Consider the following 26049-nt stretch of genomic DNA (forward strand, 5'->3'; position numbering starts at 1 on the left):
ATAAGTTATGGACTGGTCTCTCTGTCCCACCAACGCCCACAAAATACGTCTAGTGACAAATCGACACCCATCTCAAACTACCTAACTCAAGGTGGCACGGAAAGAATAAGCACTAATCACAAGGGCCAACAACTGTGAAAAAGACATAATTGAAAGCAACATTAGTATAACAGTATGTACTGTATATATCTTTCACAGACTTTCATTGACCTGTCTCAGTCTCATCCTTGGCTTCGACAATATGAAAGTGACTTATGCAGCCAGTCCCGGTTATGAATAATATGAATATGAAAATATCACTCATAGGGTTGGTTGGTGTGTACATTTCGGTGGGCTTGGCAGAATGAATATGAGCAACGTCTGGCTCAGGTGAGGAAAGCAACGGAAAAATACCTCGCTCATTTCCCTAGTACACCTCTTCAGTGATGCTTAGGCCATCTATGACAGCTGTTGGCAAAGCTGTGGAGGAACAAACCAGCCTTTGGGCTGAATACCCAACATACATATTTTAAGAAACCCCCACTTTTCCCAGTCATCTGAGAGATATTGTACAAGGAAACCTATTCTGTCTGTTATACAGTTTAAAATTGACCATGAGATATGGATGCTCGTTAACCCTTTCCAGCTCATAGCACAGTAATTTATACAGTTCCCTTCCTCTGGGTAGTATAGCATTAGACTACTACTCCCTTATATTTGACCAACAAATTTTTGCACCGATTGCTGATCAAACGAATGGGTAAAATAAAAAAAAAAGCAAAGACATATGATATGGACTGATACTTCCAGTGAAGAAATTCAGGCATATTATGGAATATTAATCTATGACATGCATACATATATTGGTCAGAGGATGCTGTACATTGCCACTTAATAGTTCAGGCAATGCCACACAATTTGTTTCAAAAACCTTACCAAATATTTGCATTTGGCGTCACTAGGAAAAATAGCTGAATGATCAGCACTGAGGCCTTCGGTTCAGAGGGCCCCAGGTTTGATTCCAGGCCAGGTCAGGGATTGGGTGTGTGTTAGTTCCAACACACTCCTCTTCATATTCAGACAACATGCCACACTACTAACCACCACAGAAACATACACAGGGCTGGCATCAAGAAAGGCATGCAGCAATAAAAAAAGGGTCAAATCCACATGTGACAGTTCGCACCCATGACCCAATAGGGTCTCAAAATGCCATAGAAGGTGCCAGAGGAGGAAAAACATCAAAACAATTGGGGTTACTTATACAAAGCAGAGACCAATTCTGAACCTTGAAAAAGTTTTCAGGGAAATTTACAAACTAGAAAATGAACTGTGTTGAGGCTATGCTTGCTTTCAAGGATAGGCCTATGTTAGGCATAAAGCGGTATATTTAGTCTAAACCTACCAAATGGGGGATGAAACCTTGAGTTCTGACAACTAAATATGGTTATACATTAACACATATATGCTTAGGAAAGAGAAGAGAGGAATAAGGATTCACTACTTGGTGAACGAGTTGTTATTGATCTGCCTAGAAATTGCTGAGGAAGGAATCACCACCTGTATTTTGAAATTTTTTTCACATCACTGATAATCCTCTCAATATTGCATGTGAAAAGGCATATGGTTGTGGAACAGCCAGAAAAGAAAAGATTGGCCCACCAAAAACCTGAAATTCAAAAGAGGATTCTAAATTCATGCAAGCTGGAGATGTCATTGCCACTGTGTGGGATGATAAAGGATGTTTCCTTCCTCAGCACTAAGAGTAACCCTACAGCTTTTGCAACCCCAAAAAAGGCCTTTGACAGCTGACTGGGAATTTCACTTTCCAAAATGTGAACTTGTGTCCTCATCCTGAGGTGGTGCAGCTCTTTTCAAGCACACCACCATTGTAGGTGAGCTGCATGTACCATTTCAACCACATACCAGCCCTCCTGCCAATCTTAAATTTTTGGCAGTACTGGGAATAGAACCCAGGCCCCCAAGGACGGCAGCTAACAACACTAACCGTTACGCTACGGATAATTCCATTCGATAAAAATTCTTGGTAGGGTAAAATCTTGTGTGAAGTGTGCTGGTGACAAAAAGGACTTCATCTGGAAGAAATATCTAGTCTGTTTTTAAGTGTAAGCAATGGGACTTTTGTTTGTGCAAATTATATTGTTTTCCACTCTTTCACCAACGAGGATGAGTTGCAGTTAAGAATTTAACTCTACAATGCAAGCAATTCATGGAATTATGTACTGTTAACTTTCATTTGGTGAAATAATATTTCAAGCTGCTTCAGTTTTTGTACGTAACTTTTATAACTGTCTGCATTTTTAGGATAATGGGTAAAATGAATTAATTTCATTCTGGGGATAATGTGCATTTCAATATGGGAGGGAGAGGGTTAACCATTCGACAACAGGGAAGATTTGAGTGCCACTTTACCCAGCGGACGGAGGTAATTCAGGTGCAAGCAGTACGAAAATGCAGCGAAAACTAGGATAATTGTTGCCATGGGAACTTAAGATGGATGACCCAGGAACAATAGTTCCAAGATTAATTTAGCTCAAATCCCAGCTTAATGGGATGATTAGTTCACGAGAAAGAGGGCAGGTAATTTGGGCGTGTTTCATCGCCCATTACTCGGTCTTGCGCACCTCTCATTCCGTACATGATGCGTCCACTGTCTCCCTGCTCAGTTCAGTCTGGTGTATTGTACAATTTATTGAAACTTTAATTAGTTTCATCCAGACTGCACCGTGCCATGCAATATTGCATTTCTAAGTGACAGTCGAGCAATTACTAAGAGGTTTCAAGGTGTTTAAAGTATAGGTATGTTCACCATGTCAAAATGCATCAGTGAAAAGATGGATGATTTATACCATCAATCTACATAATGAAATGTCATGTAGTGTTACATCTGCTAGAATGCAGCAGAATGCAAGCCTGAGCTCAAGTGGAAAGAAGTCTCTTTAGAAAGAAGAAAAGGAACACTGATTTGGGCTGATTCATACATACAAGGCTACCAAGATATACTATTTCCATTTCGACAACTTTAAAGCTTTACAAGCTAGAACAAAATGAAGTTAGGCCTACAGGGGTTAACACCACACATGGAGGTCAGCAGCATGTGAAGAAAAGGTCTGAACGACGTACGAAGGTCCCCTTAACGGCATTGGATCACAGAGACCCGAGAGAATGTTCTTTTATATCGGTATATGGAAATATAAATCACTGCCAGCAATATGTAATTTCATCTGCTGTCCAGTTATTTGCGACAGTGTAGTACGGGTCATTGTTGACTATTTCTTGTACACCTAAAAACGAGGGAGCGGCTAACAAATTTCTGATTTTACGTGCGTTATATTATGGTGCAGCTCCATGGTTTAACTGCTTAGCATGCTGGTCTTTAGCCCAAGACATCCTTTGTTCGATTCTTGGCTAGGTCCAAGATTTTGACCTTCACTGGTTATTTCCTCCATCTTGGGACTGAGTGCTTGTGCTCCCTTCAACATATTTCATGACATGTATTTGCTCCACACTCACACGTGGCAGATCACCCATGGGTGTCAACTCTAAATAATAGCAGCAGCCCTCTCCGGAGGCTATGTGCCATTAGATGATATGAACCAAAAACAACTTTAATTAAAGGGCGAAAAGAGAAAAAGAAATCTGCAGTTCTAACTTTTCGAAATAAGCACTCTTATCAACTGGCTAAAATTTTCAGGAAAAAGAACATCAATGTCACATACAAAACGGATAATACTAATAAGATAATTTTCAATTCAGGTAAGAGAGAATAAATGGATATTTAATAAATCAGGAATTTACAAATTAACATGCCAAACATGTAAACGATACATAGGACAGTCTGGAAGAAGTTTGGCTATACGGTACAAAGAACATGTTAATGCAGTCAAACATAAGATATTCAGCAAAGCAATGGGAGAGCATATAGTTGAAAAGAATCAAATTCACAGACATTTCTAATGACATGAAATTATTACATTTGGCCAAAAAGGGAAAATTAATGACTGTTTAGGGAAGTTTGGAAATTTATATCTCTTACAAAAAAAAATTGAATCAAGTTTAAATGAGAGAAGTGCCAAAGATAACCCACTGTATAGACTAGCATATGATCATTTGAGGAACAAAAAGAAAAAAGAAAAACTTGAAGATCTTAAATTTATATGGTGTTCTCATTCAGTTAAACAAAATTTTATGTATTGATCATTTTTATAATATTTCATAAGTTTTCTTTACTCATTTATATGGTGTATTAGGACAATACTTCTTTGAATTGTAAAAACAAAAGATTGTTATGTTTTATTCTTTGATCTGACCACTGATGAAGGGAATGGTTAAATTCCTGAAACATGTTTGGATGAATTAAATAATTTTCTTTCATTAATAAGTGTATTGACAGGGCTGATTCAAATATAACTATTTTAAATATTTCTGTACTACATTATAATATATAACAGTCTAATGGTCGGTAGAGTGGTGTGTAGTGTGTGTATAGGTGTGTAGTGTGTATTAAGACTGACAACCAGTCACCGATCGAGAGGAATAAACCAAACGAAGATAACACCCTTGGCTCAACAAAGAATCAAACCCAGAGCCCTCTGAATTGAAGGCCACTACAGTGATCATTCAGCCAAGGATCAGGACATCACATGTATAAGAATTAATTATTTCCCCTCATACTACACCTCTTCATTTGCAACTGTGGGACAAAGAGACCCGACAAGTGTTTATGAAATCTGACATGGACAAAAGCCTATATGTAAGAAACCTCGTAAGGCAAAAACAAAATATAAGGTAAAAGCAGTTTATGCTACACAGGTAAATAATGCTGAAGAAAGAAATCCAGTTCTATCTTAACCCCAGACCATGCGTGTAGGTGGTATTTGGAACTCTGTTTTCAACTATTCAGTTGTATTATCTACTAAAACTTTCCCAGCCTGATTAGGCACTTCGTTGATTCTTATTTTTTTCTTACTCTGTTAAGCATCAGACAGCGTCATTGGTGTGCTGTGCACATCTGCAGTTCAGTGTAGGAACGGTCTTCAAGATAGTGTCCACAGTTCAGCTTCCTGATCCTAACACAGCAACTTGCACAGAAATGTAAATGTAAAGGTAGTTTGATAAAAGAAAAATGTTCTGATAGTGAAGGAGGCTAATACTGGTGAAATACTGAAATTTAACTACAGATTATGATCATTTCACCTTATCCAGCTCCTGCCAGGTCAGGGTATTTATGGCACTTCATCTTCCTCTTTCCTTCCACAATCTTGTACCAGTCTAAATTTCCTCTTCTTATGCCGCTACTCACCGATTCAATCCACGTTGTTCTAGGTCTTCCTCTTGCTCTCACACTTTGCCTCCAGCACCTGTCTTTGAATTCTATTCTCCTCCATCCTCTTTACATCAAAACCACCTTAGTTTATTCTTTTCAACTCTCTCATTTAGCTTTCCTAACCCAACTACCTTCCTAACTTCATTTCTCACTGTCTTTCCTATCATACTTGATATGAATTTCATCTCACTGGCTTGAATTCTGCTTCCTTGCCTGCTAGTCAAAGTCCAAGTCTCAGCTGCGTAAGTCAGTATTGGTACATAGTACATTTTGTACATTAACCTTTTGATCAGTTAGTTTTTGGTGAGACTCACAGGCCACCAGGAGCAAGTTGTTTCCTGAAAATTTTGAATTCCTAATTTTAAATTATTTTAATCCCAACTTTTCTCCATTAATAAATTTACATAATTTATTTAATAACTGATAATTCAATTTAATTGAAATCAGTGGCATAAATTTTCTTCCCTCAAAATATTGAAAGGAATAGTAAAATTGACAAAAATGTAAGTACTCTCTGTGATCAAGTTTGTACCATTTACAACACACAGACTTGATTTTACAACAGTTTCGCCTATCAAAATATCTTTAGGGTATAGTACTGACCCAGACAGTCGAGTTTTTCATCGTGTTAAATGTACGTATCCTTTCCAGTACAAAAAATAAACAAAAAACAGTTGCCAGGAAAACATAAGAGCCTAGGTTATGCCTTGCCACTTATGTAACTTCGACTTTTCCTTCATGTTTGTATTTTCTGTAACGAATAAGCTGTACTTGTTCATTTATGACACTATGAAGTTCGTAATATTATGATCAACTTCTTTGAAAATCGACACTTCAACTCGAATTAATGTCACTATCGTTCAAATGAAAATTATAACTAACCCCTGAATTGGATGGATCAAAATGAGCAGAAAGCATAGGAAGAAACCTGCCTACAGAACTCCACCTTCTTCCTTCAGTTTGAACAGCTGACAGTTTAGCCTTTGTTATGACAGCAGAGCTCTGCACTTCGTTCTTAATTTCCTTGTTGTAGTCTTCCGAGGAATAACCAATTTCACTCTTATCGGACACAATACAATCACTATCACTACCATAAATATCAATTTCATTGTCAGACCCCTCATTAGCTATATTTTACGGAGCAAGCTCGCATCCTTGATTCGATCCCATCATTACGACGTGTATTTGTTTACTATCAGAGAGTGGTTGTTCCTACGGAAACCAGAGATGGGGGAAAAGAAAAATAATGTGTACTGTCGAGGAATAGTCATGCAATGCACTCAACGGAAACAATAGAAAACAGTTCCCAGGCGGTGTCGTAATTTTTAGCACAATCACGTAAGAATTGTGGTTACGTAACTACAGATGCTTCGACAGAACTTCATCACAGAACATACAAGATGTGATAAAACACTGAATAATATTCACGAAACATGTCAAACATCCCAACATTGTTCTAACAGCCTGCCAGTACGATGTCACGAAACAATTTCAAACATTCAACATGAAACGTGAGTAGACGGCAGTAATGTTCAGGCACAAACTTCGAGAACGTAAATTCACTTCCTAGGTTTTTAAAGCTGTCCACAATTTCCAGACTCTTGACTTCCAATTTTCACAGTGCCCTTTCCTTGTCTTTCCCCCCCTCAATATCACCATAGTCTTACTTTTCTCTGTACTGATTTTCATGCCATATTTCTCATTTTTTTCCTTCAGTACATCTAGTTGTTGCACTTCTTTGCTGTTCTTTCCCCAGATTACATCATCTGCAAACAGCAGTATCTTCATCTCTATCTCCATAGGTTACCTTAGTTTCCTTTACAATTTTGTCCACGACCATAATAAACAAAAGAGATGACAGCACAGTCCCCTGTCTTGGTCCAGTCTTATTCTTAAACCATTCTGTCTTTCCAACTGGGGTCAGTTCTCTGCTAACACAGTAGCTGTACATTGCTTGCACCATTTCTAACATCTCTCTTCTGAGTCTTGTTAACCACGGTTTCCCAAACCTCTCTGTGGACACTATCATGCCTTTTCTATATCTATGAATGTCTTGACCAGATCCTTTCCATATTCCCAGTTCTCTTTCATCAGCTGTCTCATGCTAAAGATTGGGTCCACTGTAGATCTTCCACTCCTGAAGCCATGTTGTTCCTTTTGTAACTCTCCTTCAATCTTTCTAACATCCTTTCCAGTATTTTAACTACGTGTGATATGAGTGTGATTCCTCTATAGTTACCACAAACATTCTTGTCCCCTTTCTAAAACACTGGTATTATCCCTTTTTTTTCCAGTCTTCTAGTACACATTTGCATTTCCACATACACTTCAGTAGTTAGTACAACCACTGCATACCAACAGGTCCAGCAGCCTTTATGATTGACACTGATTTCATCCAGCCCTGTTGCTTTTCCCATCTTCATCTTTCGTACCGCTAACTCCACCTCCTGCATTGTTATATCATCCTCTGTTGTCTGTACATTTGTTCACATTCAATAGCTTATCAAAATACTCCTTCCATTTTCTCTTTATCTCTCATGGGTGTGTTAACAGTTCCCATCTTCCTTTTTCACTAGCTTTGAGGTAACTTTCTGTAAGTCCATACAGCATCCTTTTACTGCCACTTACATCCGCTTCCATTTTGTGTGTAAATCCTTCCCAACTCTATTTTATTCTCCTACCACCTTCTTACATCCCCGTTTGCTGTTGACATTCTTCCTTTCTTCTGTTTGATCTCTGTTCCATTCTTGCCAGGCGGTCTTTTCTTTCATCATTTTCCTCATTCCACCAGGGTGTCTCCTTTTCTTCACTCTTTTAGATGTCCTGCCACAAGCTCTCTGCTGCACTAACAAATGCCTTTTTTTAAATTGGCCCACTGCTATATTTTCTAACTATGGTAATGGCTTTACGTCACACCGACAGATAGGTCTTATGATATAGATGTTGATTCCCATAGGGAATCAAATATTTGCCCTGAATGTGTAACTTTATAATACCAATATAAATGGTCCGTTATTGGACATTATACATTTTCCAGCTAACTAATTCCTGGTTGCCAGCATTTTGCCCTCATGTGCTAGGTGGGGCTCATCAGTTGGTACCTAACACCTACCAAGGCATCAATTTTTGGTAAATGTCCAATAATGGTATTATAGATAGGCCTTATGGCGACAATGGGATAGGAAAGGGCTAAGAGTTGGAAGGAAGCGGCCATGGCCTTAAGTTTAATAAATCATTAAAATATAACGTATGCAATGAAGGTATAAAAATCAATGTAATAAAGTTCTTACTTTGCTGCGTCTTCATGCAGTGCACTCCTACTTTGCCAAGCTTGGCCCTAATCACTCGGTCAGTACCCGAGAGGTAGATATAACGATTACCAGCCAACGTAACTCCCGACGAGGTCAATATGTCTTGCTTTTCGAAACCTTGGGCCAATTTTGCGATTTCATCCTTGGATACCTGAAAAGCAAAAAATTCAGAATAAAATCCTCACCATATTTGTAAGCAAATAAAGACAGTTGACATAAAATATCAGATGAGCGAGTGAATGAAGACCATTTAGAACAACATTTTAAAACTGTAGTTTATAAACATATTAAAAACAAGAGGAATATACACAATTAAAAGTAGGGATGTCCTAGATGAATTGGTGGAAGCAGGAAGATAAGGGCAGAGAGCCGGATTTGAAGTAGTGATTGTTTCAAAGGAAAATTCTACTAGATTAGGGTTAGTGTGTATATCAGGATCCAGATTTTCTGGAGATGTCACCGTATAATTAGTGCAACATATATAAATCCTAATCATGACCCCCTCCCATTATAAAAATGTGTATTTAATAAGGCATTTTAATCTCATATTGTCATTTTCAGCAATTCATTACGTTAAATTCTCGTTTTGAAGTCGTTCATTGTCTGCATTATTATTTAATCATTCTTATGAATTTACGTTTGGTAATGAATGTATCTGAATATAATCCAAGCATTCAGTAAACTAGAATACTGAAACATCAAATGACTCCGCTCTCAGTTCAAAAACTGAAATAAAGTAACCTATAACCCTTATCCGAACTCTTTGGAAATCCACATCTCTAGAGAGACAAGACACTGCTTGTAATCTAGGATGGCCTTGTGATGAGAGTGAAGGTATTATCCTGTAGCACACACACATTCAACATTTAATTCAGATTGTTAGAGCACAAGTACATACAAATACATGCTGGTCAGTTTTGTTTTACAGTGAAAATTTCATTTATTTGTGTGTAATCCACATAGCTTTAGCTATCTATCAAATAGAAATATTTCACAATTTGGTCAGTTCTACACATTGTCAGATACCTTTGTGAGAACTATGGAGTGAAAGGGGCAGCCGATTAAAAATATACCATTCAGCAACATGTGAGACAACAAACAGGAGGTATCCAAAATACTGTTGGATGACTCTTAGATTCTCAGTTTTGCTTGTGAGAACTGCATTCTAAAAAAGGACCCAAATATTCTCTCAGGTGTTTCTGAATATTATAATTATTATTACTGATGATTCTTATTAATGGTATTTACTTCATTAAGAGTTAAAGGTAACTTTGATAATGCAAGCATTGACCACTTTGGTAAGCATACATTTTCCTTCATATTTGAGTCATTTTCTCATTCTTTTCAAGTCATTGAGTATACATAACCTATCGTCAACGAGAACAGCAAAACGGACCACAGGATTTAATGCCATTTAAGGCAGAGCAGCATAATATATATTAGCGTGTAAAATGGTTGCTATGTCTCACGGCTTCACTGACTTGCAAGTTCGAACAGACACACTAGACAACCTAAAGGCCTGCTCCCACCTAGTGAAATCTAATCGAATTTGTTTTTAACATGTGTTTAAACGTGAGATAGAGATGGCGATCGCCACAAGTCGAATCGAACCGAACAGGATTCCCTGCCAAGAATATTTTTACTAGCGGAGTGGAGTCAAACAGAATTATCAACATCCGTAAACACCGTAGAAGATCGGGATCTTTCGGTCGGCCATTTGGCGGCAAATGTGTATATCAGCTTCTGCTCAGTGTTGCCAACTTCGGGGTTTAACCCCTAAAGTGGGGGGTGGGGGTGGATTTAATCGTCCCAGAGGGAACGTTGGGGACAGGGGGAATTTTACGGGGGGGGGGGGGGGCCGCTGGGGGATGACTGAGGAATTCTGAGGGGCTATGGGGATGACAATCATTGTTTCATTGCTATAGCATGCTCGTGTGCCATCTTGAGGTTTAATATTTTCGCTGTTTGCCAGACACTGCAATTAATCATGCAACGTCATGATTTTCTCTTCTAGCAGCTCTAAACGCACAAACTCTTGACGTGCCTTGAGATCCCCTCTTCTTATCTCTTTAACAAACTCAGCATCTGCTTTATTCTTTCTTTTTCACTTTTTTGGTATTGACTACTAGCAGATAGGTGTATTTATGTACAAATATACTGATGTTTTAATTAATAACTAATAATGCACCATAATATCAGAGACATGCATACCTCTCACCTTCTCTCTCTGTCTCTCCTCCTTGGTAACCACAGCAGCATTTATTTCTTTTGGTAAATGTTGAGGGGAATCACAGACTTCGGGTCCAGCACATAGTTCATTGGTCCGTTGTTAAGAGAAAACATCAATAGTAGTGATCGTCATGTAGGAGGGAAATCCCTGCAATACGTGAAAGTAGCAGTCTGATAACTTAACTTGAATCAGTTTGGACTGGGAATCTGAAGTTCATGTAGTTGTAAGATCATTCGCATGGTGTTTCAACAAAATAAGGCAATATCTGCGAGTTGTGAATATTCTGTGGAGTGATTTATTCCTTTTGTGAATAACGGCAGCAACATTATTATTATCATTATTATTATTAGAGGGTTATTGTCTCATTTAGAGGGATTTTAGAAGTGACCTGGGGGGATTTTGGACTTACATGTTGGCAACACTGTTCTGCTGGGAAGTGAGCTGTTTCCTGGAAATGATCGGGAACGTTCTGTTTCATTACAGTTTATTCAACGGAAAACTTAACAGGTTAGTTCAAAAGTATACAGTAATTTCCCTTATGAAAAGACCCACGAGTACCATTATTGCAACAACAGTAAGAAATAATGCCTTGGATGGAATAAGCGAGGCAACAACTTATAAAACAGGTTAGAATGTTAGAATTTGCATATGCATATGCAAATTATCTCAATTATTGTTGACTTCATCACAAAATCATGTTATATCGGAGTCCACATGAAGTATATCAGTACAATAATCACTTGGGATGTACAGTACCTTTAAGTGTTTATTGTATTTACAGTTTAACAATTTCGTACGTGGCATTCCCTATGTTTGACCAAGGGGGTGACACTTCATAGGGAGCGTCCGAAGCAGTTCCGAGATGGGCCCCTCAATCTCCGCCAACAAGTGAAAACAAAAATTCTCTTACAGAGGGTTAATTTAGAAGGCAGTGGTTGGCATAACACATTCACTTGCGCGGTACAGCAAATTCAAAACACAACACTGTTATCGTTGCGCGTGAAGGGAACTTGGTCGTACGGTAAGTATTAGTGCTTGTTAGACGAAAATTTGTTGAGATTCTTTCGCATTGAAAGAGATTTTTGATCCAGTTTTTTGAGAGTATGGAGTGAAGTTACAATTATACACGTTCTTAGTGTGAAGAAATAGTATTATGATCATGAACGTATTTCACATTGAACTACCTAGCTGTTGCGAGTAAACGTGTGTGTGATTGTGCTTAAGTGCTGTTTGGAATAAAATTCAAAATATAAACTGTGTGCATTATGCTGTGGTTTACTTCTTCCTTTCCTTCTCCTGTTTTCCATTCCCATACATAAAAGTCGTGGGAAGGGTTTAACGAACGAGCGAAAGAATGAGGTTACGTTAGATCGTGATTTAGGCAAATATGGGCGTTTTGGGGGTTTTATATGAATTGCATTAACATTTTCGGTAATCAATGTTGCATTTATTATCTAATAGATGTAAATGTACATTACAATGCGAACGGCGAAACAACGATACAAGCTAGCATTATTGCCAACATACAAATACGGTAATTGCAATTTTCTTTTCAAGAAAAAAGACACGAGAGAAGCTTTAGATACAACTTTTCTACCGAAATGCAATCATTATCTCTATCACAATTAAAATTTTAACAAAGTAACAACTGTTATTAACAAGTTTATTACGAGGTATTATCGTGGTATTTACTTCCTTATGTTGGCGGAGATACAGGGGCCACTATAGCTTCCATGACCTGTTTTCTCAGTGAACTATATTATACAGGAGTGACGGATCTATTCCTCTTATATGATCCTTGCGTTTGACACTGTCGTACATGTGTTCCCAACGAACCATACTGCATACGAAACTGGTCTGCTGTGGCAAATAATTGATGTCGAGGCTACCTCTATTAACGATATTATCCTGCCATAGTACGCAACCTACAGTACTTTTAGATTGATCCCACACTCCATCTGAAGTAGCATTTCCACCTGTAAAATTGAATTGTTTTGTTAAATTCTATCTAAAATAGTTGTTGAAATTTCAATTCACTGAGATTTAACTTCATCGCGCAATAACAATCTGGGTAAGCTTGAATACTCTCATTTTGGCTCCCTTGAGAAGTTAATTTCATGCACCTAAAATATTCTCCAATTTCTTCTTTTCACTCCGTTTTTTGCTTCCTCACAAGGCTAGCGCTATCAGACCGTTCATTATATGCTTTTAAGTTTCCCGTAGAATCCCGTTCGATTCTGTTCCGCTAGATGTGACCAAGGATCATATGTGACCGGTCGAGCGGAAATGTCGACGGTTCGATTCGATTCCACTAAGTGGCCTTAAAAGTTCCAGTCGAAACCGATTAATGCGGCATCGCTTTTACCGACGTATTGGATATAACGGCGAAATCTAACAGTCCAGTACAAATCATGTGCGTTAAAAAAAACCCGCTTAGTACGACATAAAACTGCGTATTTTTGTCACATTTTCGGAGAAACCTATCAGCTATAATGTATTATGTCGATTTTTGTTTGTTACACAGTTGAGGATTGCCGACAACAATGTAAAAATGATTTTCAAACTAGTTTTTAGTAGACCGTAGATTTCAAATAATTCTGGCAAATAGTCAAGGCAGGCATCGCTGTTAGCAATTGGTCTTCTCGGATTTGTCGTATGGGCACACCATATGTTTACGGTAGGAATAGACGTAGATACACGAGCTTACTTTACCTCCGCCACTATAATCATTGCTGTTCCTACGGGAATTAAATTTTTTTCTTGATTAGCCACACTTTATTTAACTCAATTAACAGGCCTTCGGGCTGAGCAGCGGTCGCTAGGTGGGCCAAGGCCCTTCAAGTGCTGTAGCGCCATGGGTGTATGTGTCGTTAACACGGGAAAATCGTGCCTCTAGACATGGCCAGCAAAGGTCTTTTGAGGGATGGCATAAGCATAGTCTATGTAATATTGACTTTTAAATCATTTTTTGAAAGGAAAACACCCGACTAGATTTTTGCCTTCCCCCGATGGCTAGGCGGGGGGGGGGGGGGGGGAGGAGCGGCCCTACCTTGCCCCCGGGTATGGGCGCACTTGACCCCTACCCTAATACCTCAAACAAGAAACTAAGGAAGTATCAGAAATGACTAATCTTCAAATATGACATCCTATAATAAGACTTCGGAAGGTTTAGCACATCAAACGAATGAAGAAAGGATCGTACACAAATAGGGAAAGTTTTCCTATCCGTTACAGCATAGTTCAGTGAACCGACACGGGAGTGAATACGGTCGCTCCCAGGAAATCAGCTGTGATGTTACCGTTGCAACATGTCATGGGATACTGACGCACATAATTACGATCGTGCATAATTCACTTTCCGACTCGACACACCGTACCAGCTGAAAGCATGCTCGTCTAACTTATTTTCAAGAGTATGATCCTAGAGTGTGGAGCGTCATTGGTAGATTTACTGATGAAAGTAATAGAATTCCCAGCTGAATGTTGAGAAAGGACTAAGTTCATTGTTTTGAAGATATTTCAAACAGTAAGGTTGTATTATACTTAAATTTAACAATTAAATGATGCAGATAAAGCGTAGGCATTCTAAGGTCTTAAAGTTCAATAATTTAGGATGTTAATAAAACATTTAAAAGAAATTATGAAATTGGTTTGTGATGGTAGCCTAGGCCTACACATTATTTGGATTATGTTTACTTAAATTTGCAATAAGTGTATGTCAAATGATCTGATATTGTTCTAGATCTAGATAAATAAAACTATTGATTTTGTAATTAGCAATGTTTTCACTGCTTCCATATCAATGACTTTGAGGTTATGAGTATGCCTATCTGTTTAAAAGCAGTTCTTTTCAGATTTCAAAAACTGGTCACATTCAAAACAGAACAGAATTGTATATGATATAGCTTACAAGCTCCTGAACTCGTCGGTGATGGGGTAGTCCTTTAACAATTCCAGCAGTTATGTCATCTAGTGGACATGAGTGGCAACAGCAGAGACATGGTACACCTAAATTAACAAGTTAGTGAAAGTTTTCGTAAGGATTGAGAAAGGTAAATGTCACCGTTGGTAAGTTTGATGGGAGTAGAACATTGTCGGCATGTAAAAGAACTCCCGTGGGACAAACTTACGGCACCTCGAGTCTCAGAAAACCGTAAATGTTAGCGAGACGTAACAAAAATAACATTATGTCGGTCGACCACTTGCTTTCTTGGCTTGCGCTGCGTGAACCGTCAACGACAGACCCCAAGTGTAAGCATATGAATTGTAGAGCATAGAAACCTCCCTTTGGGGATCATTGTAAATACCTAGGTATTAATATAAGCAAAGATCTTCATTGGGGTAATCACATAAATGGAATTGTAAATAAAGGGTACAGATCTCTGCACATGGTTAAGAGAGTATTTAGGGGTTGTAGTAAGGATGTAAAGGAGAGAGCATATTTGTCTCTGGTGAGACCCCAACTAGAGAATGGTTCTAGTGTATGGGACCCTTACCAGGATTACTTGATTCAGGAACTGGAATAAATCCAAAGAAAAGCAGCTCGATTTGTACTGGGCGATTTCCGACAAAAGAGTAACATTACAAAAATTTGGGCTGGGAAGACCTGCGAGAAAGGAGACGAGCTGCTCAACTATGTGGTATGTTGCAGGTTATAAATTTCATCTTTGTCCGTATTGAAGATCTACTTGTGATACAAATTCTTATAATTTTGTTAATTCAATAAATTGTATTGAATAGGTGGTAATTAACAAAATTATAAAATAAATTGTATTGAATAGATGGTAATTAACAAAATTATAAGAATTTGTATCACATACGTGGTATGTTCCGAGCTGTCAGTGGAGACATGGCGTGGGAGGATATCAGTAGACGAATAAGTTTGGATGGTGTCTTTAAAAGTAGGAAAGATCACAATATGAAGATAAAGTTGGAATTCAAGAGGACAAATTGGGGCAAATTTTCGTTTATAGGAAGGGGAGTTAGGGATTGGAATAACTTACCAAGAGAGATGTTCAATAAATTTACAATTTCTTTGCAAACATTTAAGAAACGGCTAGGAAAACAGATAGGGAATCTGCCACCTGGGCGATTGCCGTAAATTCAGATCAGTAGTGATTGATACAAAAAAGTCCAGGATGTTATATACCTATTTCCAACCGGCTGCCCTCTAGAAGCTATTTTGTTATAGTCCACAGTAAAAATAACTCATTAAGATTAAATAAATATTTCAATATTATCCTCTAACTTCCCATCGAAAAATTGTTTGACCTCCAGTATTTCAGAGTACTTGACGTATCCTGTCACCAGACACGATATAGGGGTCACATAAACCCCGATTTGCAATCCTCTTCACCGAAAAGAAGATCCATTTTAGTTTTGGACATTTTCCATATTAAATAGATTAGGACCAAAAAACTTTACTGTATTGACTTATGTTTGTATATATTGTATATAATGTATATGTTGTATATAGTGTATATATTAGTATGTTTATATTAGTTAAAAAAGGTCCCAAACCTTGACCTAAAGGTTGTTTACAGGCTGAAGATGCCCAAAATAATGGGTGAAACATGTACCTGACCAAATGAGTCTACATAAAATCATGTAGATAATAACCACATTAAACGTGGAAAGTATTGAATAGGTGGTTTTTTATTTAATTATCCTTGATATCTATGCCTAACGTCATCTTCAATACGGAACAATAATGAGAGTTGTTACTTGCAAGTGGTATGTTCCGAGCTGTCAGCGGAGAGATGGCGTGGAATGACAGACGAATAGGTTTGAATGGCGTCTATAAAAGTAGGAAAGATCACAATATGAAGATAAAGTTGGAATTCAAGGACAAACTGGGGCAAATATTCATTTATAGGAAGGGGAGTTAGGGATTGGAATAACTTACCAAGGGAGATGTTCAATAAATTTCCAATTTCTTTGAAATCATTTCGGAAAAGGCTAGGAAAGCAACAGATAGGGAATCTGCCACCTGGGCGACTGCCCTAAATGCAGATCAGTATTGATTGATTGATTGAGAAGCAATGGCCAGTTTAAACTGTAGTGGTGGTATGTGAACGTACAGAGTTTCCTCTACCTCGCCGCTTGGAGCGCTGTAGTTGCAACGGATGAATAATATCAGAGCTTCACGACTGTATATATTAGACTGTGGTTATACTCTTAAAATTTACCATGAAATAGGTTTATATAATCTCAATATAATGAAACGTGTTCTACACTTCAATAGTTTATTTTCTCACCTTACCATAAAAATGTCGAATTTACTTTCATGTCCATCCCTAGGATGAGACGTTCAAGGTACTTAAACAGGTCAGACAAGAACTCATTTTACCATCAATTCTCACTGCAGACCAATTATAATCTGCCCTTAATCCCAAAGTTCCCCAGTATGGCAAACATCTTTTACCTCTGCACTGTCGCATACATTCTCTAGATCTACCAGACAACAGAACTGGCACATACTGAAAATCTGATCCTGACAGATCCTCTGTGATCTGAAACTACACTGGTTTACAAACAACTCACAGCCACTGATCAATATTCCTTTCACATGTCCAGGGATTCACTGGGATCTATGAGTTCACCCAAAACACTATTCATTTTCTTTTCCCCCTCCCTTACTAAGATTCTTTACTACTGTCCAGAATGGTTCTCCTGCCACTGGTCCTAGACTTTCCAGGTTAATACAGATATTTTCCCACGATGACTTCTTGGGTTCAACGATTCGTTTTGCTCTGTTTCTTTAATCTACACACAAATCCCTGTGTGCATCAGTCCTTGTCTGGAGCCACTTTGTCATCCAACAAGACGTTCACCTTCATGGTTGTTCCTAGGTATTCCCTTGTAGTTTTTACTGCAGTATACCTGTATGCCACCCATTCTCGTATCCTGAACGTGCTTACAGTCTATTGTTTGCAACTTTTCACAGATCATATCCACGCACTTCTAATTTTCTCACCGTGAAGATTTTCTACCCTTATCCGCCTGCAGACAGACTTCACTTTCTCTATCTCTATCAGAGAGTGGTATCACCAAAAAATCCCCAGAATACCCACACATTCTCACCTGCAACGACATCCACATTCCCGGTTCTCTGCTTCTAGAGCGCATGAGTAATTTCCTGAATGTATTAGTAGCCGCTAATCCCAGGCTAGCACAAAAGTTCAGTAAACACTTCCCATTTGAGAAGGTGCTAGCATTAGGGCCTAGGAAAATAGGAACATGTCCAGAGAGGAAGCTAGGTGGACCGAGGTTAGGAAGCTTTCCACCTGTAAATCCAGTCTTTTATTCACTGACAACAACATATGTACAACATTATAACTGAAGCACTCTTTCAAAAGTAAACCAATAAACTCCTATTGGCCTCTTACATACAAGAGAGAACAGAAGATCCATTTTCCCCAGAAAATATAATGGAAACAAGTAGTACTAGAAAGTAATATTAAACGTTAACATTAAAGAAAAAGAAACTGCCTTCAACTGGCCATAGGCCCCTGGACTACGAACCCGGCCCATCCAAACAGCACAGCACACACAGAAGCACAACTCAAATCCACTTACACACCCATTCGCGGCCACAAGCATTAACCTCTCACTCAATACACACACATACAACATTCACTCACGACTTACGCTCAGATGTTCGCAGCCCAGAAGCCTTGGGTTCGAAAGGAACCTCCCAGTAGTTGCTCAAGAGAGCGACAAATAATTAGTGAGAATCTAACGCTGGATACAACCAGCCACCAAGACTACGTTAGAGAAGGGAAGGAAGGGACAGGAGGGGGAACAACCAATGTAGAAACAATACACTCGACTCACAGCCCAGGCGCACTTCAAGTGTCTGTACGAGTCTTGTGAGAGAGCGTAATAGAAGCTTCTCGTAACGCAATTTCTTAAATACATGAAAATATCTGTGATACATTCCTATAAGCTTCTGTATCTCTCCCACATTTACCCACCTCTTTCTCGTATACTTCAGTTCTATTTTCAACTCACACTGAAATCACCCATTAGCAGCATCCTATCCTTGCCGTTGACATTGATTATGGTGACACTCAGTGTTTCATAAAACTTCTCAACTTCCCCTCATCTGCACCCTCACTTGAATGAAAATTAAAAACCTACAAACTGCTTTCCAGTCAGGGATGGGATGAATGAAGCTCCCAACTTGCGGAGAGGATATGAATTGAACCGGCTGCCAAGGCCTGTAGCACTCCTCTGGGGCAGGGATTAATGTCCGACAGATGAAATTACAGTTGCTGGAATGAAAGACGACAGGGAAAACCGGAGTACCCAGAGAAAAACCTGTCCGCCTCCCATTTGTCCAGCACAAGTCTTGCAAGGAGTGACCGGGATTTGAACCACGGTATCCAGCGGTTGAGAGGCCAGCAAGCTGCTGCCTGAGCCACGGAGGCTCTCCTCACATGATGAATATGCAGAGACAATATTCTCGTCTAATTCCTCCAACTGCCAAGTCTACCCACATCATTCTTTGTTCATTTAAAGTATATGACAAAAACTATGTTGCGTGCAATAGTATTCCTGCTGAACAGTCCCACACCACACTGCCCTTTCAACACTCATCAAGAATACTTAATCTCCTATCCCTTCCTCGTCTCCCCTTATCCAAAGGTCAATAACACATTCAGATGCATCCTCTTTGCTGATTCAGCCAGTTCTTACACAGCCCCCACTAATATAGATAGCTGCACACCAAAATTCCAGTGTTGTTCGCCAAGTTGTTTCCAAGGAGTCCTCACATGTCAAATGGTAGTGTGACATATGTCCTTAGCTTGTTTAAAATGTTTTGAGTGTGATTGGTGAAAATTTTGTGAAGCAGGATGCTACCCTATTTACAGTCCCGGTGAGGATCTCTCCTCTAACAGATTAGAGAACACTGGATTATATAATCCTAGCCACCTGAGCATACGGAGGGCCATGACAATATGTCCGAGAGGCTCACTCCATTCCACAGCAACTGGTATCCCCACTCTCAGGACCACTCCCTAGGCCACTCAACCGTTAACCTGCACCACGAAGCACCTTGTGCAGCAATGAAATTGAAAGTTTTGAATATTACTGTGGGATTATTTATTTTCTTCACAATTTGCTTTTCATCTCAGAGATACAGATATGGAGACGATGGGATAGGAAAAGGCTAGGAGTAGGAAGGAGGCGGCCGTGGTCTTAAGGTACAGCCCCATCAGTGGGATTGTTTCAAAGACCTTGTAATAGTTTTACTGTAGACAAAAGACATTCCTGGAAAAGGACCAATTATAACAAAAAAAGACAAGTTCCAAACATTTCATTAGAAGCTCAGTATGGTAGTTCAAGAATATTTAGAACAGGAATCAGAAACTATTTTTCTGTGTTTTGCCACTCGCATGCATTTTGACTGCCTTTCCACAAGTATTAATTTTAATTGTTCATAAAATAATTCTGTGCAATATAAGCATTGACCAATAAACAACCAATCCAAAGAACAAAGAAGCAGATGAATTCTATGATGCACGAGGAACCTACAAATACCACTACACTGAGCTGGAATCAAACCCGCCAAATAGGGGTCGGAGAGCCAGCGATCTAGTCTTCAAACTGGCCAGACAAATTCATTATAATCTATATAAATATAAGAGTTTTATCTGCACATTGCTCAGAATTTGAAAATAACAGCATTTTTGTATCAGTCATGCCCGCAGTAATAAGGAAATTAATTTTTTACTTTTCCGTAATTTGTCTGTACACGCATCACGAGAAAACTGCTGAAGAGAATTTTAACGAAAATCGGTAAGTCAGGGGATGAGCCACTACAATCTAAGCTATACATCATTTTATTCACGCTGAGTGAAATGGTAGTTCAGGGGAAGGTCTAAAATTTAATTCTCAAATATTTATATTATTAGTGGTCCTATCAATAAATACTACATAACTAAAGTTACATAAAATTAAATTTCCAATCATTTATGTTTTATACATTTTTACCATACCAGCTATGATATTTATGAATTTGTACTTTTGTTGCCAAGTCCATATCAATACCGAGCCACGATAAAATGGGTTCACAGAATTTAATGAAAATCGGTATATAGAGTCGGGGAATAAGAAACTACAGTCTACGCTATAAACAACTTTATTCACCATGGATGAAATTTTAGTTTAAGGGAAAGCACCTAAAATTTAATTTTTAAGCTAAATACCTATGTTATTGAGCCTATCGAAAAGTACTACATATCAAGTTATAGAGAATACAATTTCTGATCATTTATGTTTTATTCAGTTTTACCGTACCGACTATGATAAGAGTGGTATTTGAGAGTCGGAGGAATACTAAATGTGAAGGTGTACAATATCGAAAGCGCGTAACATTGATCAACAATAACATTACATTGACCATTGTTTGTTGTGATGGTCTTCGCCTCTTATGCTGCCATTCAACTCCGATAGATGGGATTACTGCTGCGCACCGAGTATAACAGCCAGACTGAATACTGGCAGGAAATAGCTGGGGAGTTAGAAAACTTTCTTCATTAGCATGCCATTTCTCTGATTCATACATTTTCTGATACTGCTTGTACACAATGCACTGGTTCATCATAGTAATCCAGCTATTCGATCCCTACCCTGAAGCGCTGTTCTGAATGAGCGGTGTGCACACTTAAGGCAGAGGTACACTTAGTAGTAGGGCTTGGTCTAGAAATACAATTAGGGCTATTTCTAATAATAGCACCACAATTCATTAAATAACTAAATTCAAACATGAAAAAGAGTCATTTCTTAAGAAAAGCTTCCTCTTCACTTTTATTAATTCTGCATTCATTTTATTCCAAATTAGCAGTGAAGAGGGGGTTTTTCCCGTCTTGGAAGAAAAATTCACCTCCAAATCTGATAGAATTTTCTGCCGCCAGTGTAGTGAATTTATATTTTCTGACTGATCGGGTACACCTAGGAAACAGATGATTATAACGGCATAGTTTTTGCCCTGGGACTCTCCACTATTCGACACCCCCTCCCCAAAAGAAGACTTAAGGGTGTTCACGGATGTCTGTGGCTGGGTCGTTCCAGCTCTGGAACTTTGGACCGTTAGATCGGCAACGCAATAGTGTTCATTGAAAGTGAGAAAATGTGCTTTTTATTTGATCGAGTATTTCAAATGAAAGCATTGCTTTTACCGTCATCATTGTAATGACCTATGTTCATTCCAGTTGGGAAAACCACTAAGACAGCCTTTCTGAGGATGTAAAAAGTCAGATGGAGGGAGTGACCGTCATAATGAAAACTCCCCAACCTGACTGAGGTAGGCAAGTTGGCCTACCATTACAATGAAAATTCCCTAATCCAGTCCCCATATGAGAAAGGACATTTGGTGACTTCCCTGTCGCATTTCCAGGGTAACATTATGAGCTATGCAAAATAATACAATCTTGCTCACAACGTGTGCACTACCAAACCTAGAATTCTGTATACAATGTAAAATTCCTCAGCGAAGCACGAGTACATCAGCTATTTAATGAAATATAATTGAAGACCCAAAATAAAAAAAGTGTTTTGAACATCATACACTACCTCATCTCAAGTATCTGGATACCTTTTCAAATTGCACTTAAATTTAACCCGTCACATTCTATATTATTGGACATTAATGCGGGGTACGCCCACACTTCGCCTTTATGATGGTTTTAACTCTGCTGGGAATAGTTTCAACGAGGTGTCGGAATTTCCATTCTTTCCCAAGAGCGGAAACCAGAAAGTTGGACGCAGAGCAGTCAACATGCTAACTCATCCTAAAGGTGTTGCATTGTGTTCAGGTCAGGACTGTGGGCAGGCCAGTCTATTTCCAGAATGTTATTTTCAACAAACCATTGCCTCACAGATGCAGCTTAATGACAGGGTTCTTTGTTATGCTCTTGCAAACATTCACCCCTGAACCAATCCTCTACTGTACGCAGTACACAATGGTTTAAAATGTGTTCATATCCTTGACATTTAGTTCTCTTAAGCGCAATAAGGAGGTCACACCTTAACCATGAAAAGCACCCTCATACTATTTTTTTATGGATAGTGTTACCGCAGTTTGGTGGATCAGCAGAGGTGAAAGAAGGTGCCGGGGTGAATGGGTCTAACTACCAAATCAAAGTTAATTTAAAACTTTAACAAAGGTTATATTTTCTGAGTTTTAACAATTAATAACAAAAATCTAAGAAATTTTGAGTAGGTGAAGAAACAAGACTAGGAAGGATCCAAGATTTCAGAATTATAACACTTTTGGGCTACAAGCCCCTAGTTCTACAAGTCTGAGCTCCTAGTTCAGCATGACCAAACAATGATTTGTTCAAAGGGCAGAAATCCCCTAAAACATGGAGCACCAGCTCTGTAATTTACAATATCAAGCCTCCTAGGGGCACATTTACAGGCACTAGGCCGATGAAACAGGGGCTATTCCCAAACTATGGAGAAATTTAAAACATTAAGGAAGGGAAGAAAATCAGTTACCAAAACGTAGTCACCTCAAAACCAAAATGAAGGGGAGCTCGAGAGGGTAAATCACTATCCCCAAATTACAGTTAGATTTTAGTTTTTACATAACCCGGCAGAACTTACATTTTAGAGAAAAGGTTACATATTAAAGTTTCGGACCTTTCCCGCGGGTTAAACTGCTGAGCTAGCAAGAAATAAGATGTTAAACGGCCATTACCTTGCTGAAGACCTGCTGCCTGATGAAAGAGGGGCCACCCGCCTCCTGCTTCACATCCACACACTTAGATAGACGATCAAAATGGTTAAGAGACTTGAAAATCAGCAGTTTATAAACTCTGGGAAAGTTCGAGACCTTTCATGAATAAAACAGCCACACCCACTCAGTTTTATTGGGTAGCTTAAAGTTACACACCAAATCGAAGAAGCAGCCTGTGATTGGTAGGAAATTACAGAAATTCTTGATTGGTTAAATTCAAAACAGGCAGAACGAAAGGATAAATACTGCCAACCCAAAAATGAATGAACGAAATTTAGTAAAGGAAAAACTTATGAAAACAAAATTACTTCTGAAAGGCTCTTTCACTTCGCACCAGGGTGCATGATCATAGTTTTTGTAGTGACCTCTATGAGAGAATGTCCAAACTTCTTGATGAATGGAAAACAAGAACAAGTAGAATTTCACACAGTTCAGGAAACTTCACCATAAAAAAATTACGGTAGTGACGTCTTCTGAGAAAATTTACAAGTTGGTCCAGTTTTAAGTTCAGAGTTCCTCCTGTAGAGGTTTTATTGGTGCAAGATTTAAAAGTGCGGTGTAGGGGTGTACCTCCCGGTACAGATAGAATTGAAGCTAAGGTCATTTCAATTGATGCTAGGATAACTAAATATTGTGACAACGTACAAGATTCAGATTATTTTGAATTAAACAATCTTTTCGATAGGAAGTCAAATGTACTTGCAACACCACCTCCTCTGTACTTCACTACTGGCACCACACCTGACTGCAGGTAACCTCCAGGCATTTGCCAAACCCAAACCCTCCCATTGGATTACCGGAGGATATAGTGTGTACCATCGCTCCAAATCACTTGTTTCCAGCCATCCACTGTCCAGTGGAGTGTCTCTTTACACCACCTCAAGCATCGCTTAGCATTGACTACAGAAATATTTGACTTAGGACCAGCAACTGTACCACTGTACCCCATGCTTTTAAAATTCCAAAACAGGCATTGTTCTGCCTGCACTGCTAGTGGCACTTTGAAACTCACGAGCGATTCTTTCTGTTTATTTCTAGCGATTATTTGACAACCATTATTGTAATTTTGAGGAACAAACATTTTTAAGTAGGCCTACATAAAATTAGGTTTATTATTTTCTTGAAATTGCATTTCAGATGTCTAATCTTGCATTATAACACCCATTATGGGTGCCTAAAAGAACTTCCATTCTGACAAGAGTAGGACCCAGAACGGCAACATCCAAGAGGAGACTTAAAACATCAAAGAAGAATCGTACCAGTAAGGGAGTAAAATCATTAAACACCCAGCGCAGCACACACTATAAGCTTGTGTTTTCAGAGAATGGAAGAGATCTACTTAGAAGTTTCTTTTTCTGCCAGAAGACTCTTGAGTGCAGTTTGTCCTCTTTTCCTCAACCCTGTACAACCTCTTAGTGTTCTCTCAACCATTGTAAGAGCGTACTTTATTACACCATATGAATTTTGGCACTTCTCAGACTGACAGTGGTTGTGTAGTAGACAGAGCTTCAAACAGGAGTAAATTTTGTAATGAGAGCAATTGAATGGGTGCTCACAAAAACGGGCTGACCATTTTTTTTTAATGAGTCATGTGCTGCCATCTATTGCAGAAGGTTCAAACTATCTCTAAGTTGGGATAACATGAGGGAATCCTGTGTGATGAGATACAAAGCTCTCAATTTAAGCCATTTTATTTAGACTATTTTTGTTATTGCAAAATCAGGCTATCAGATCTTTACGCAGGAGGCGCTGCTGTATAGTAGATTAGCAAACCTCATTCCTATGTATGGTAGTGGCTGTGGGTGAAAAGTGTTTTATATACTAAAACTACCCATTCACTCCAGTATTTTAATAAAAAATCTCATTTCATCTCATTTGACACTGAAATGGGGGACTAAACATTCCACAACAAGATATACTCTGAACTCTCTCTCTGGATTGTGTTGGCAAAATAGAAATAGCGAGGAATATGACTGCTGACATTAACAAAAGGAACAGTACTGGTGGTCGGCCATCGCTTGCTAGTATTGAGCTGCCACAAAAGTACAATGGATATAAGGCCAATAAAGCCAGCAAAGCTTAAGGACTTGCTTGAATATGTCCCTCCAAGATATCACCAGTATTACAGTGAACCGACAGCTGGGAAGGGCAAGAAGTGGCTGAGGAATCCTCCAATGCATTAGATTATGACCCATATGACATTGTCCCATGAGTGATATGTCATATCCCAAAATAAGTCTGCAGAATCTTTATATCTATTTTTCTGTATATAAAAAACTTTTTGTATCGTATGATCATATAACATTTGGTTACAAATCTAAGGTAAATATTATTTATCACTAGGTCATGCAAAAGTAAATTTTCTTCAGTTTTTATATTCCTATTTTTCCAAGCACCTTTCATTTTTAATACAGTTCTATTATTTGCTATTGAT

General features: G+C 38.7%; 1 protein-coding gene across 1 annotated transcript in view; it reads right to left on the minus strand.

Annotated features, from left to right (window-relative positions):
- The window catches only part of chic (profilin chic), a 55969-nt gene that overhangs the window by 12183 nt on the left and 17737 nt on the right, over nucleotides 1-26049 (minus strand). Inside the window, exon 2 of the mRNA XM_067151727.2 lies at nucleotides 8617-8788. Coding sequence (XP_067007828.1) covers nucleotides 8617-8788 — 172 coding nt within the window. The remainder of the gene's footprint in view (nucleotides 1-8616; nucleotides 8789-26049) is intronic.

This window comes from Anabrus simplex, chromosome 7, assembly GCF_040414725.1.
Source record: "Anabrus simplex isolate iqAnaSimp1 chromosome 7, ASM4041472v1, whole genome shotgun sequence".
Taxonomy (NCBI): Eukaryota; Metazoa; Arthropoda; class Insecta; order Orthoptera; family Tettigoniidae; genus Anabrus; species Anabrus simplex.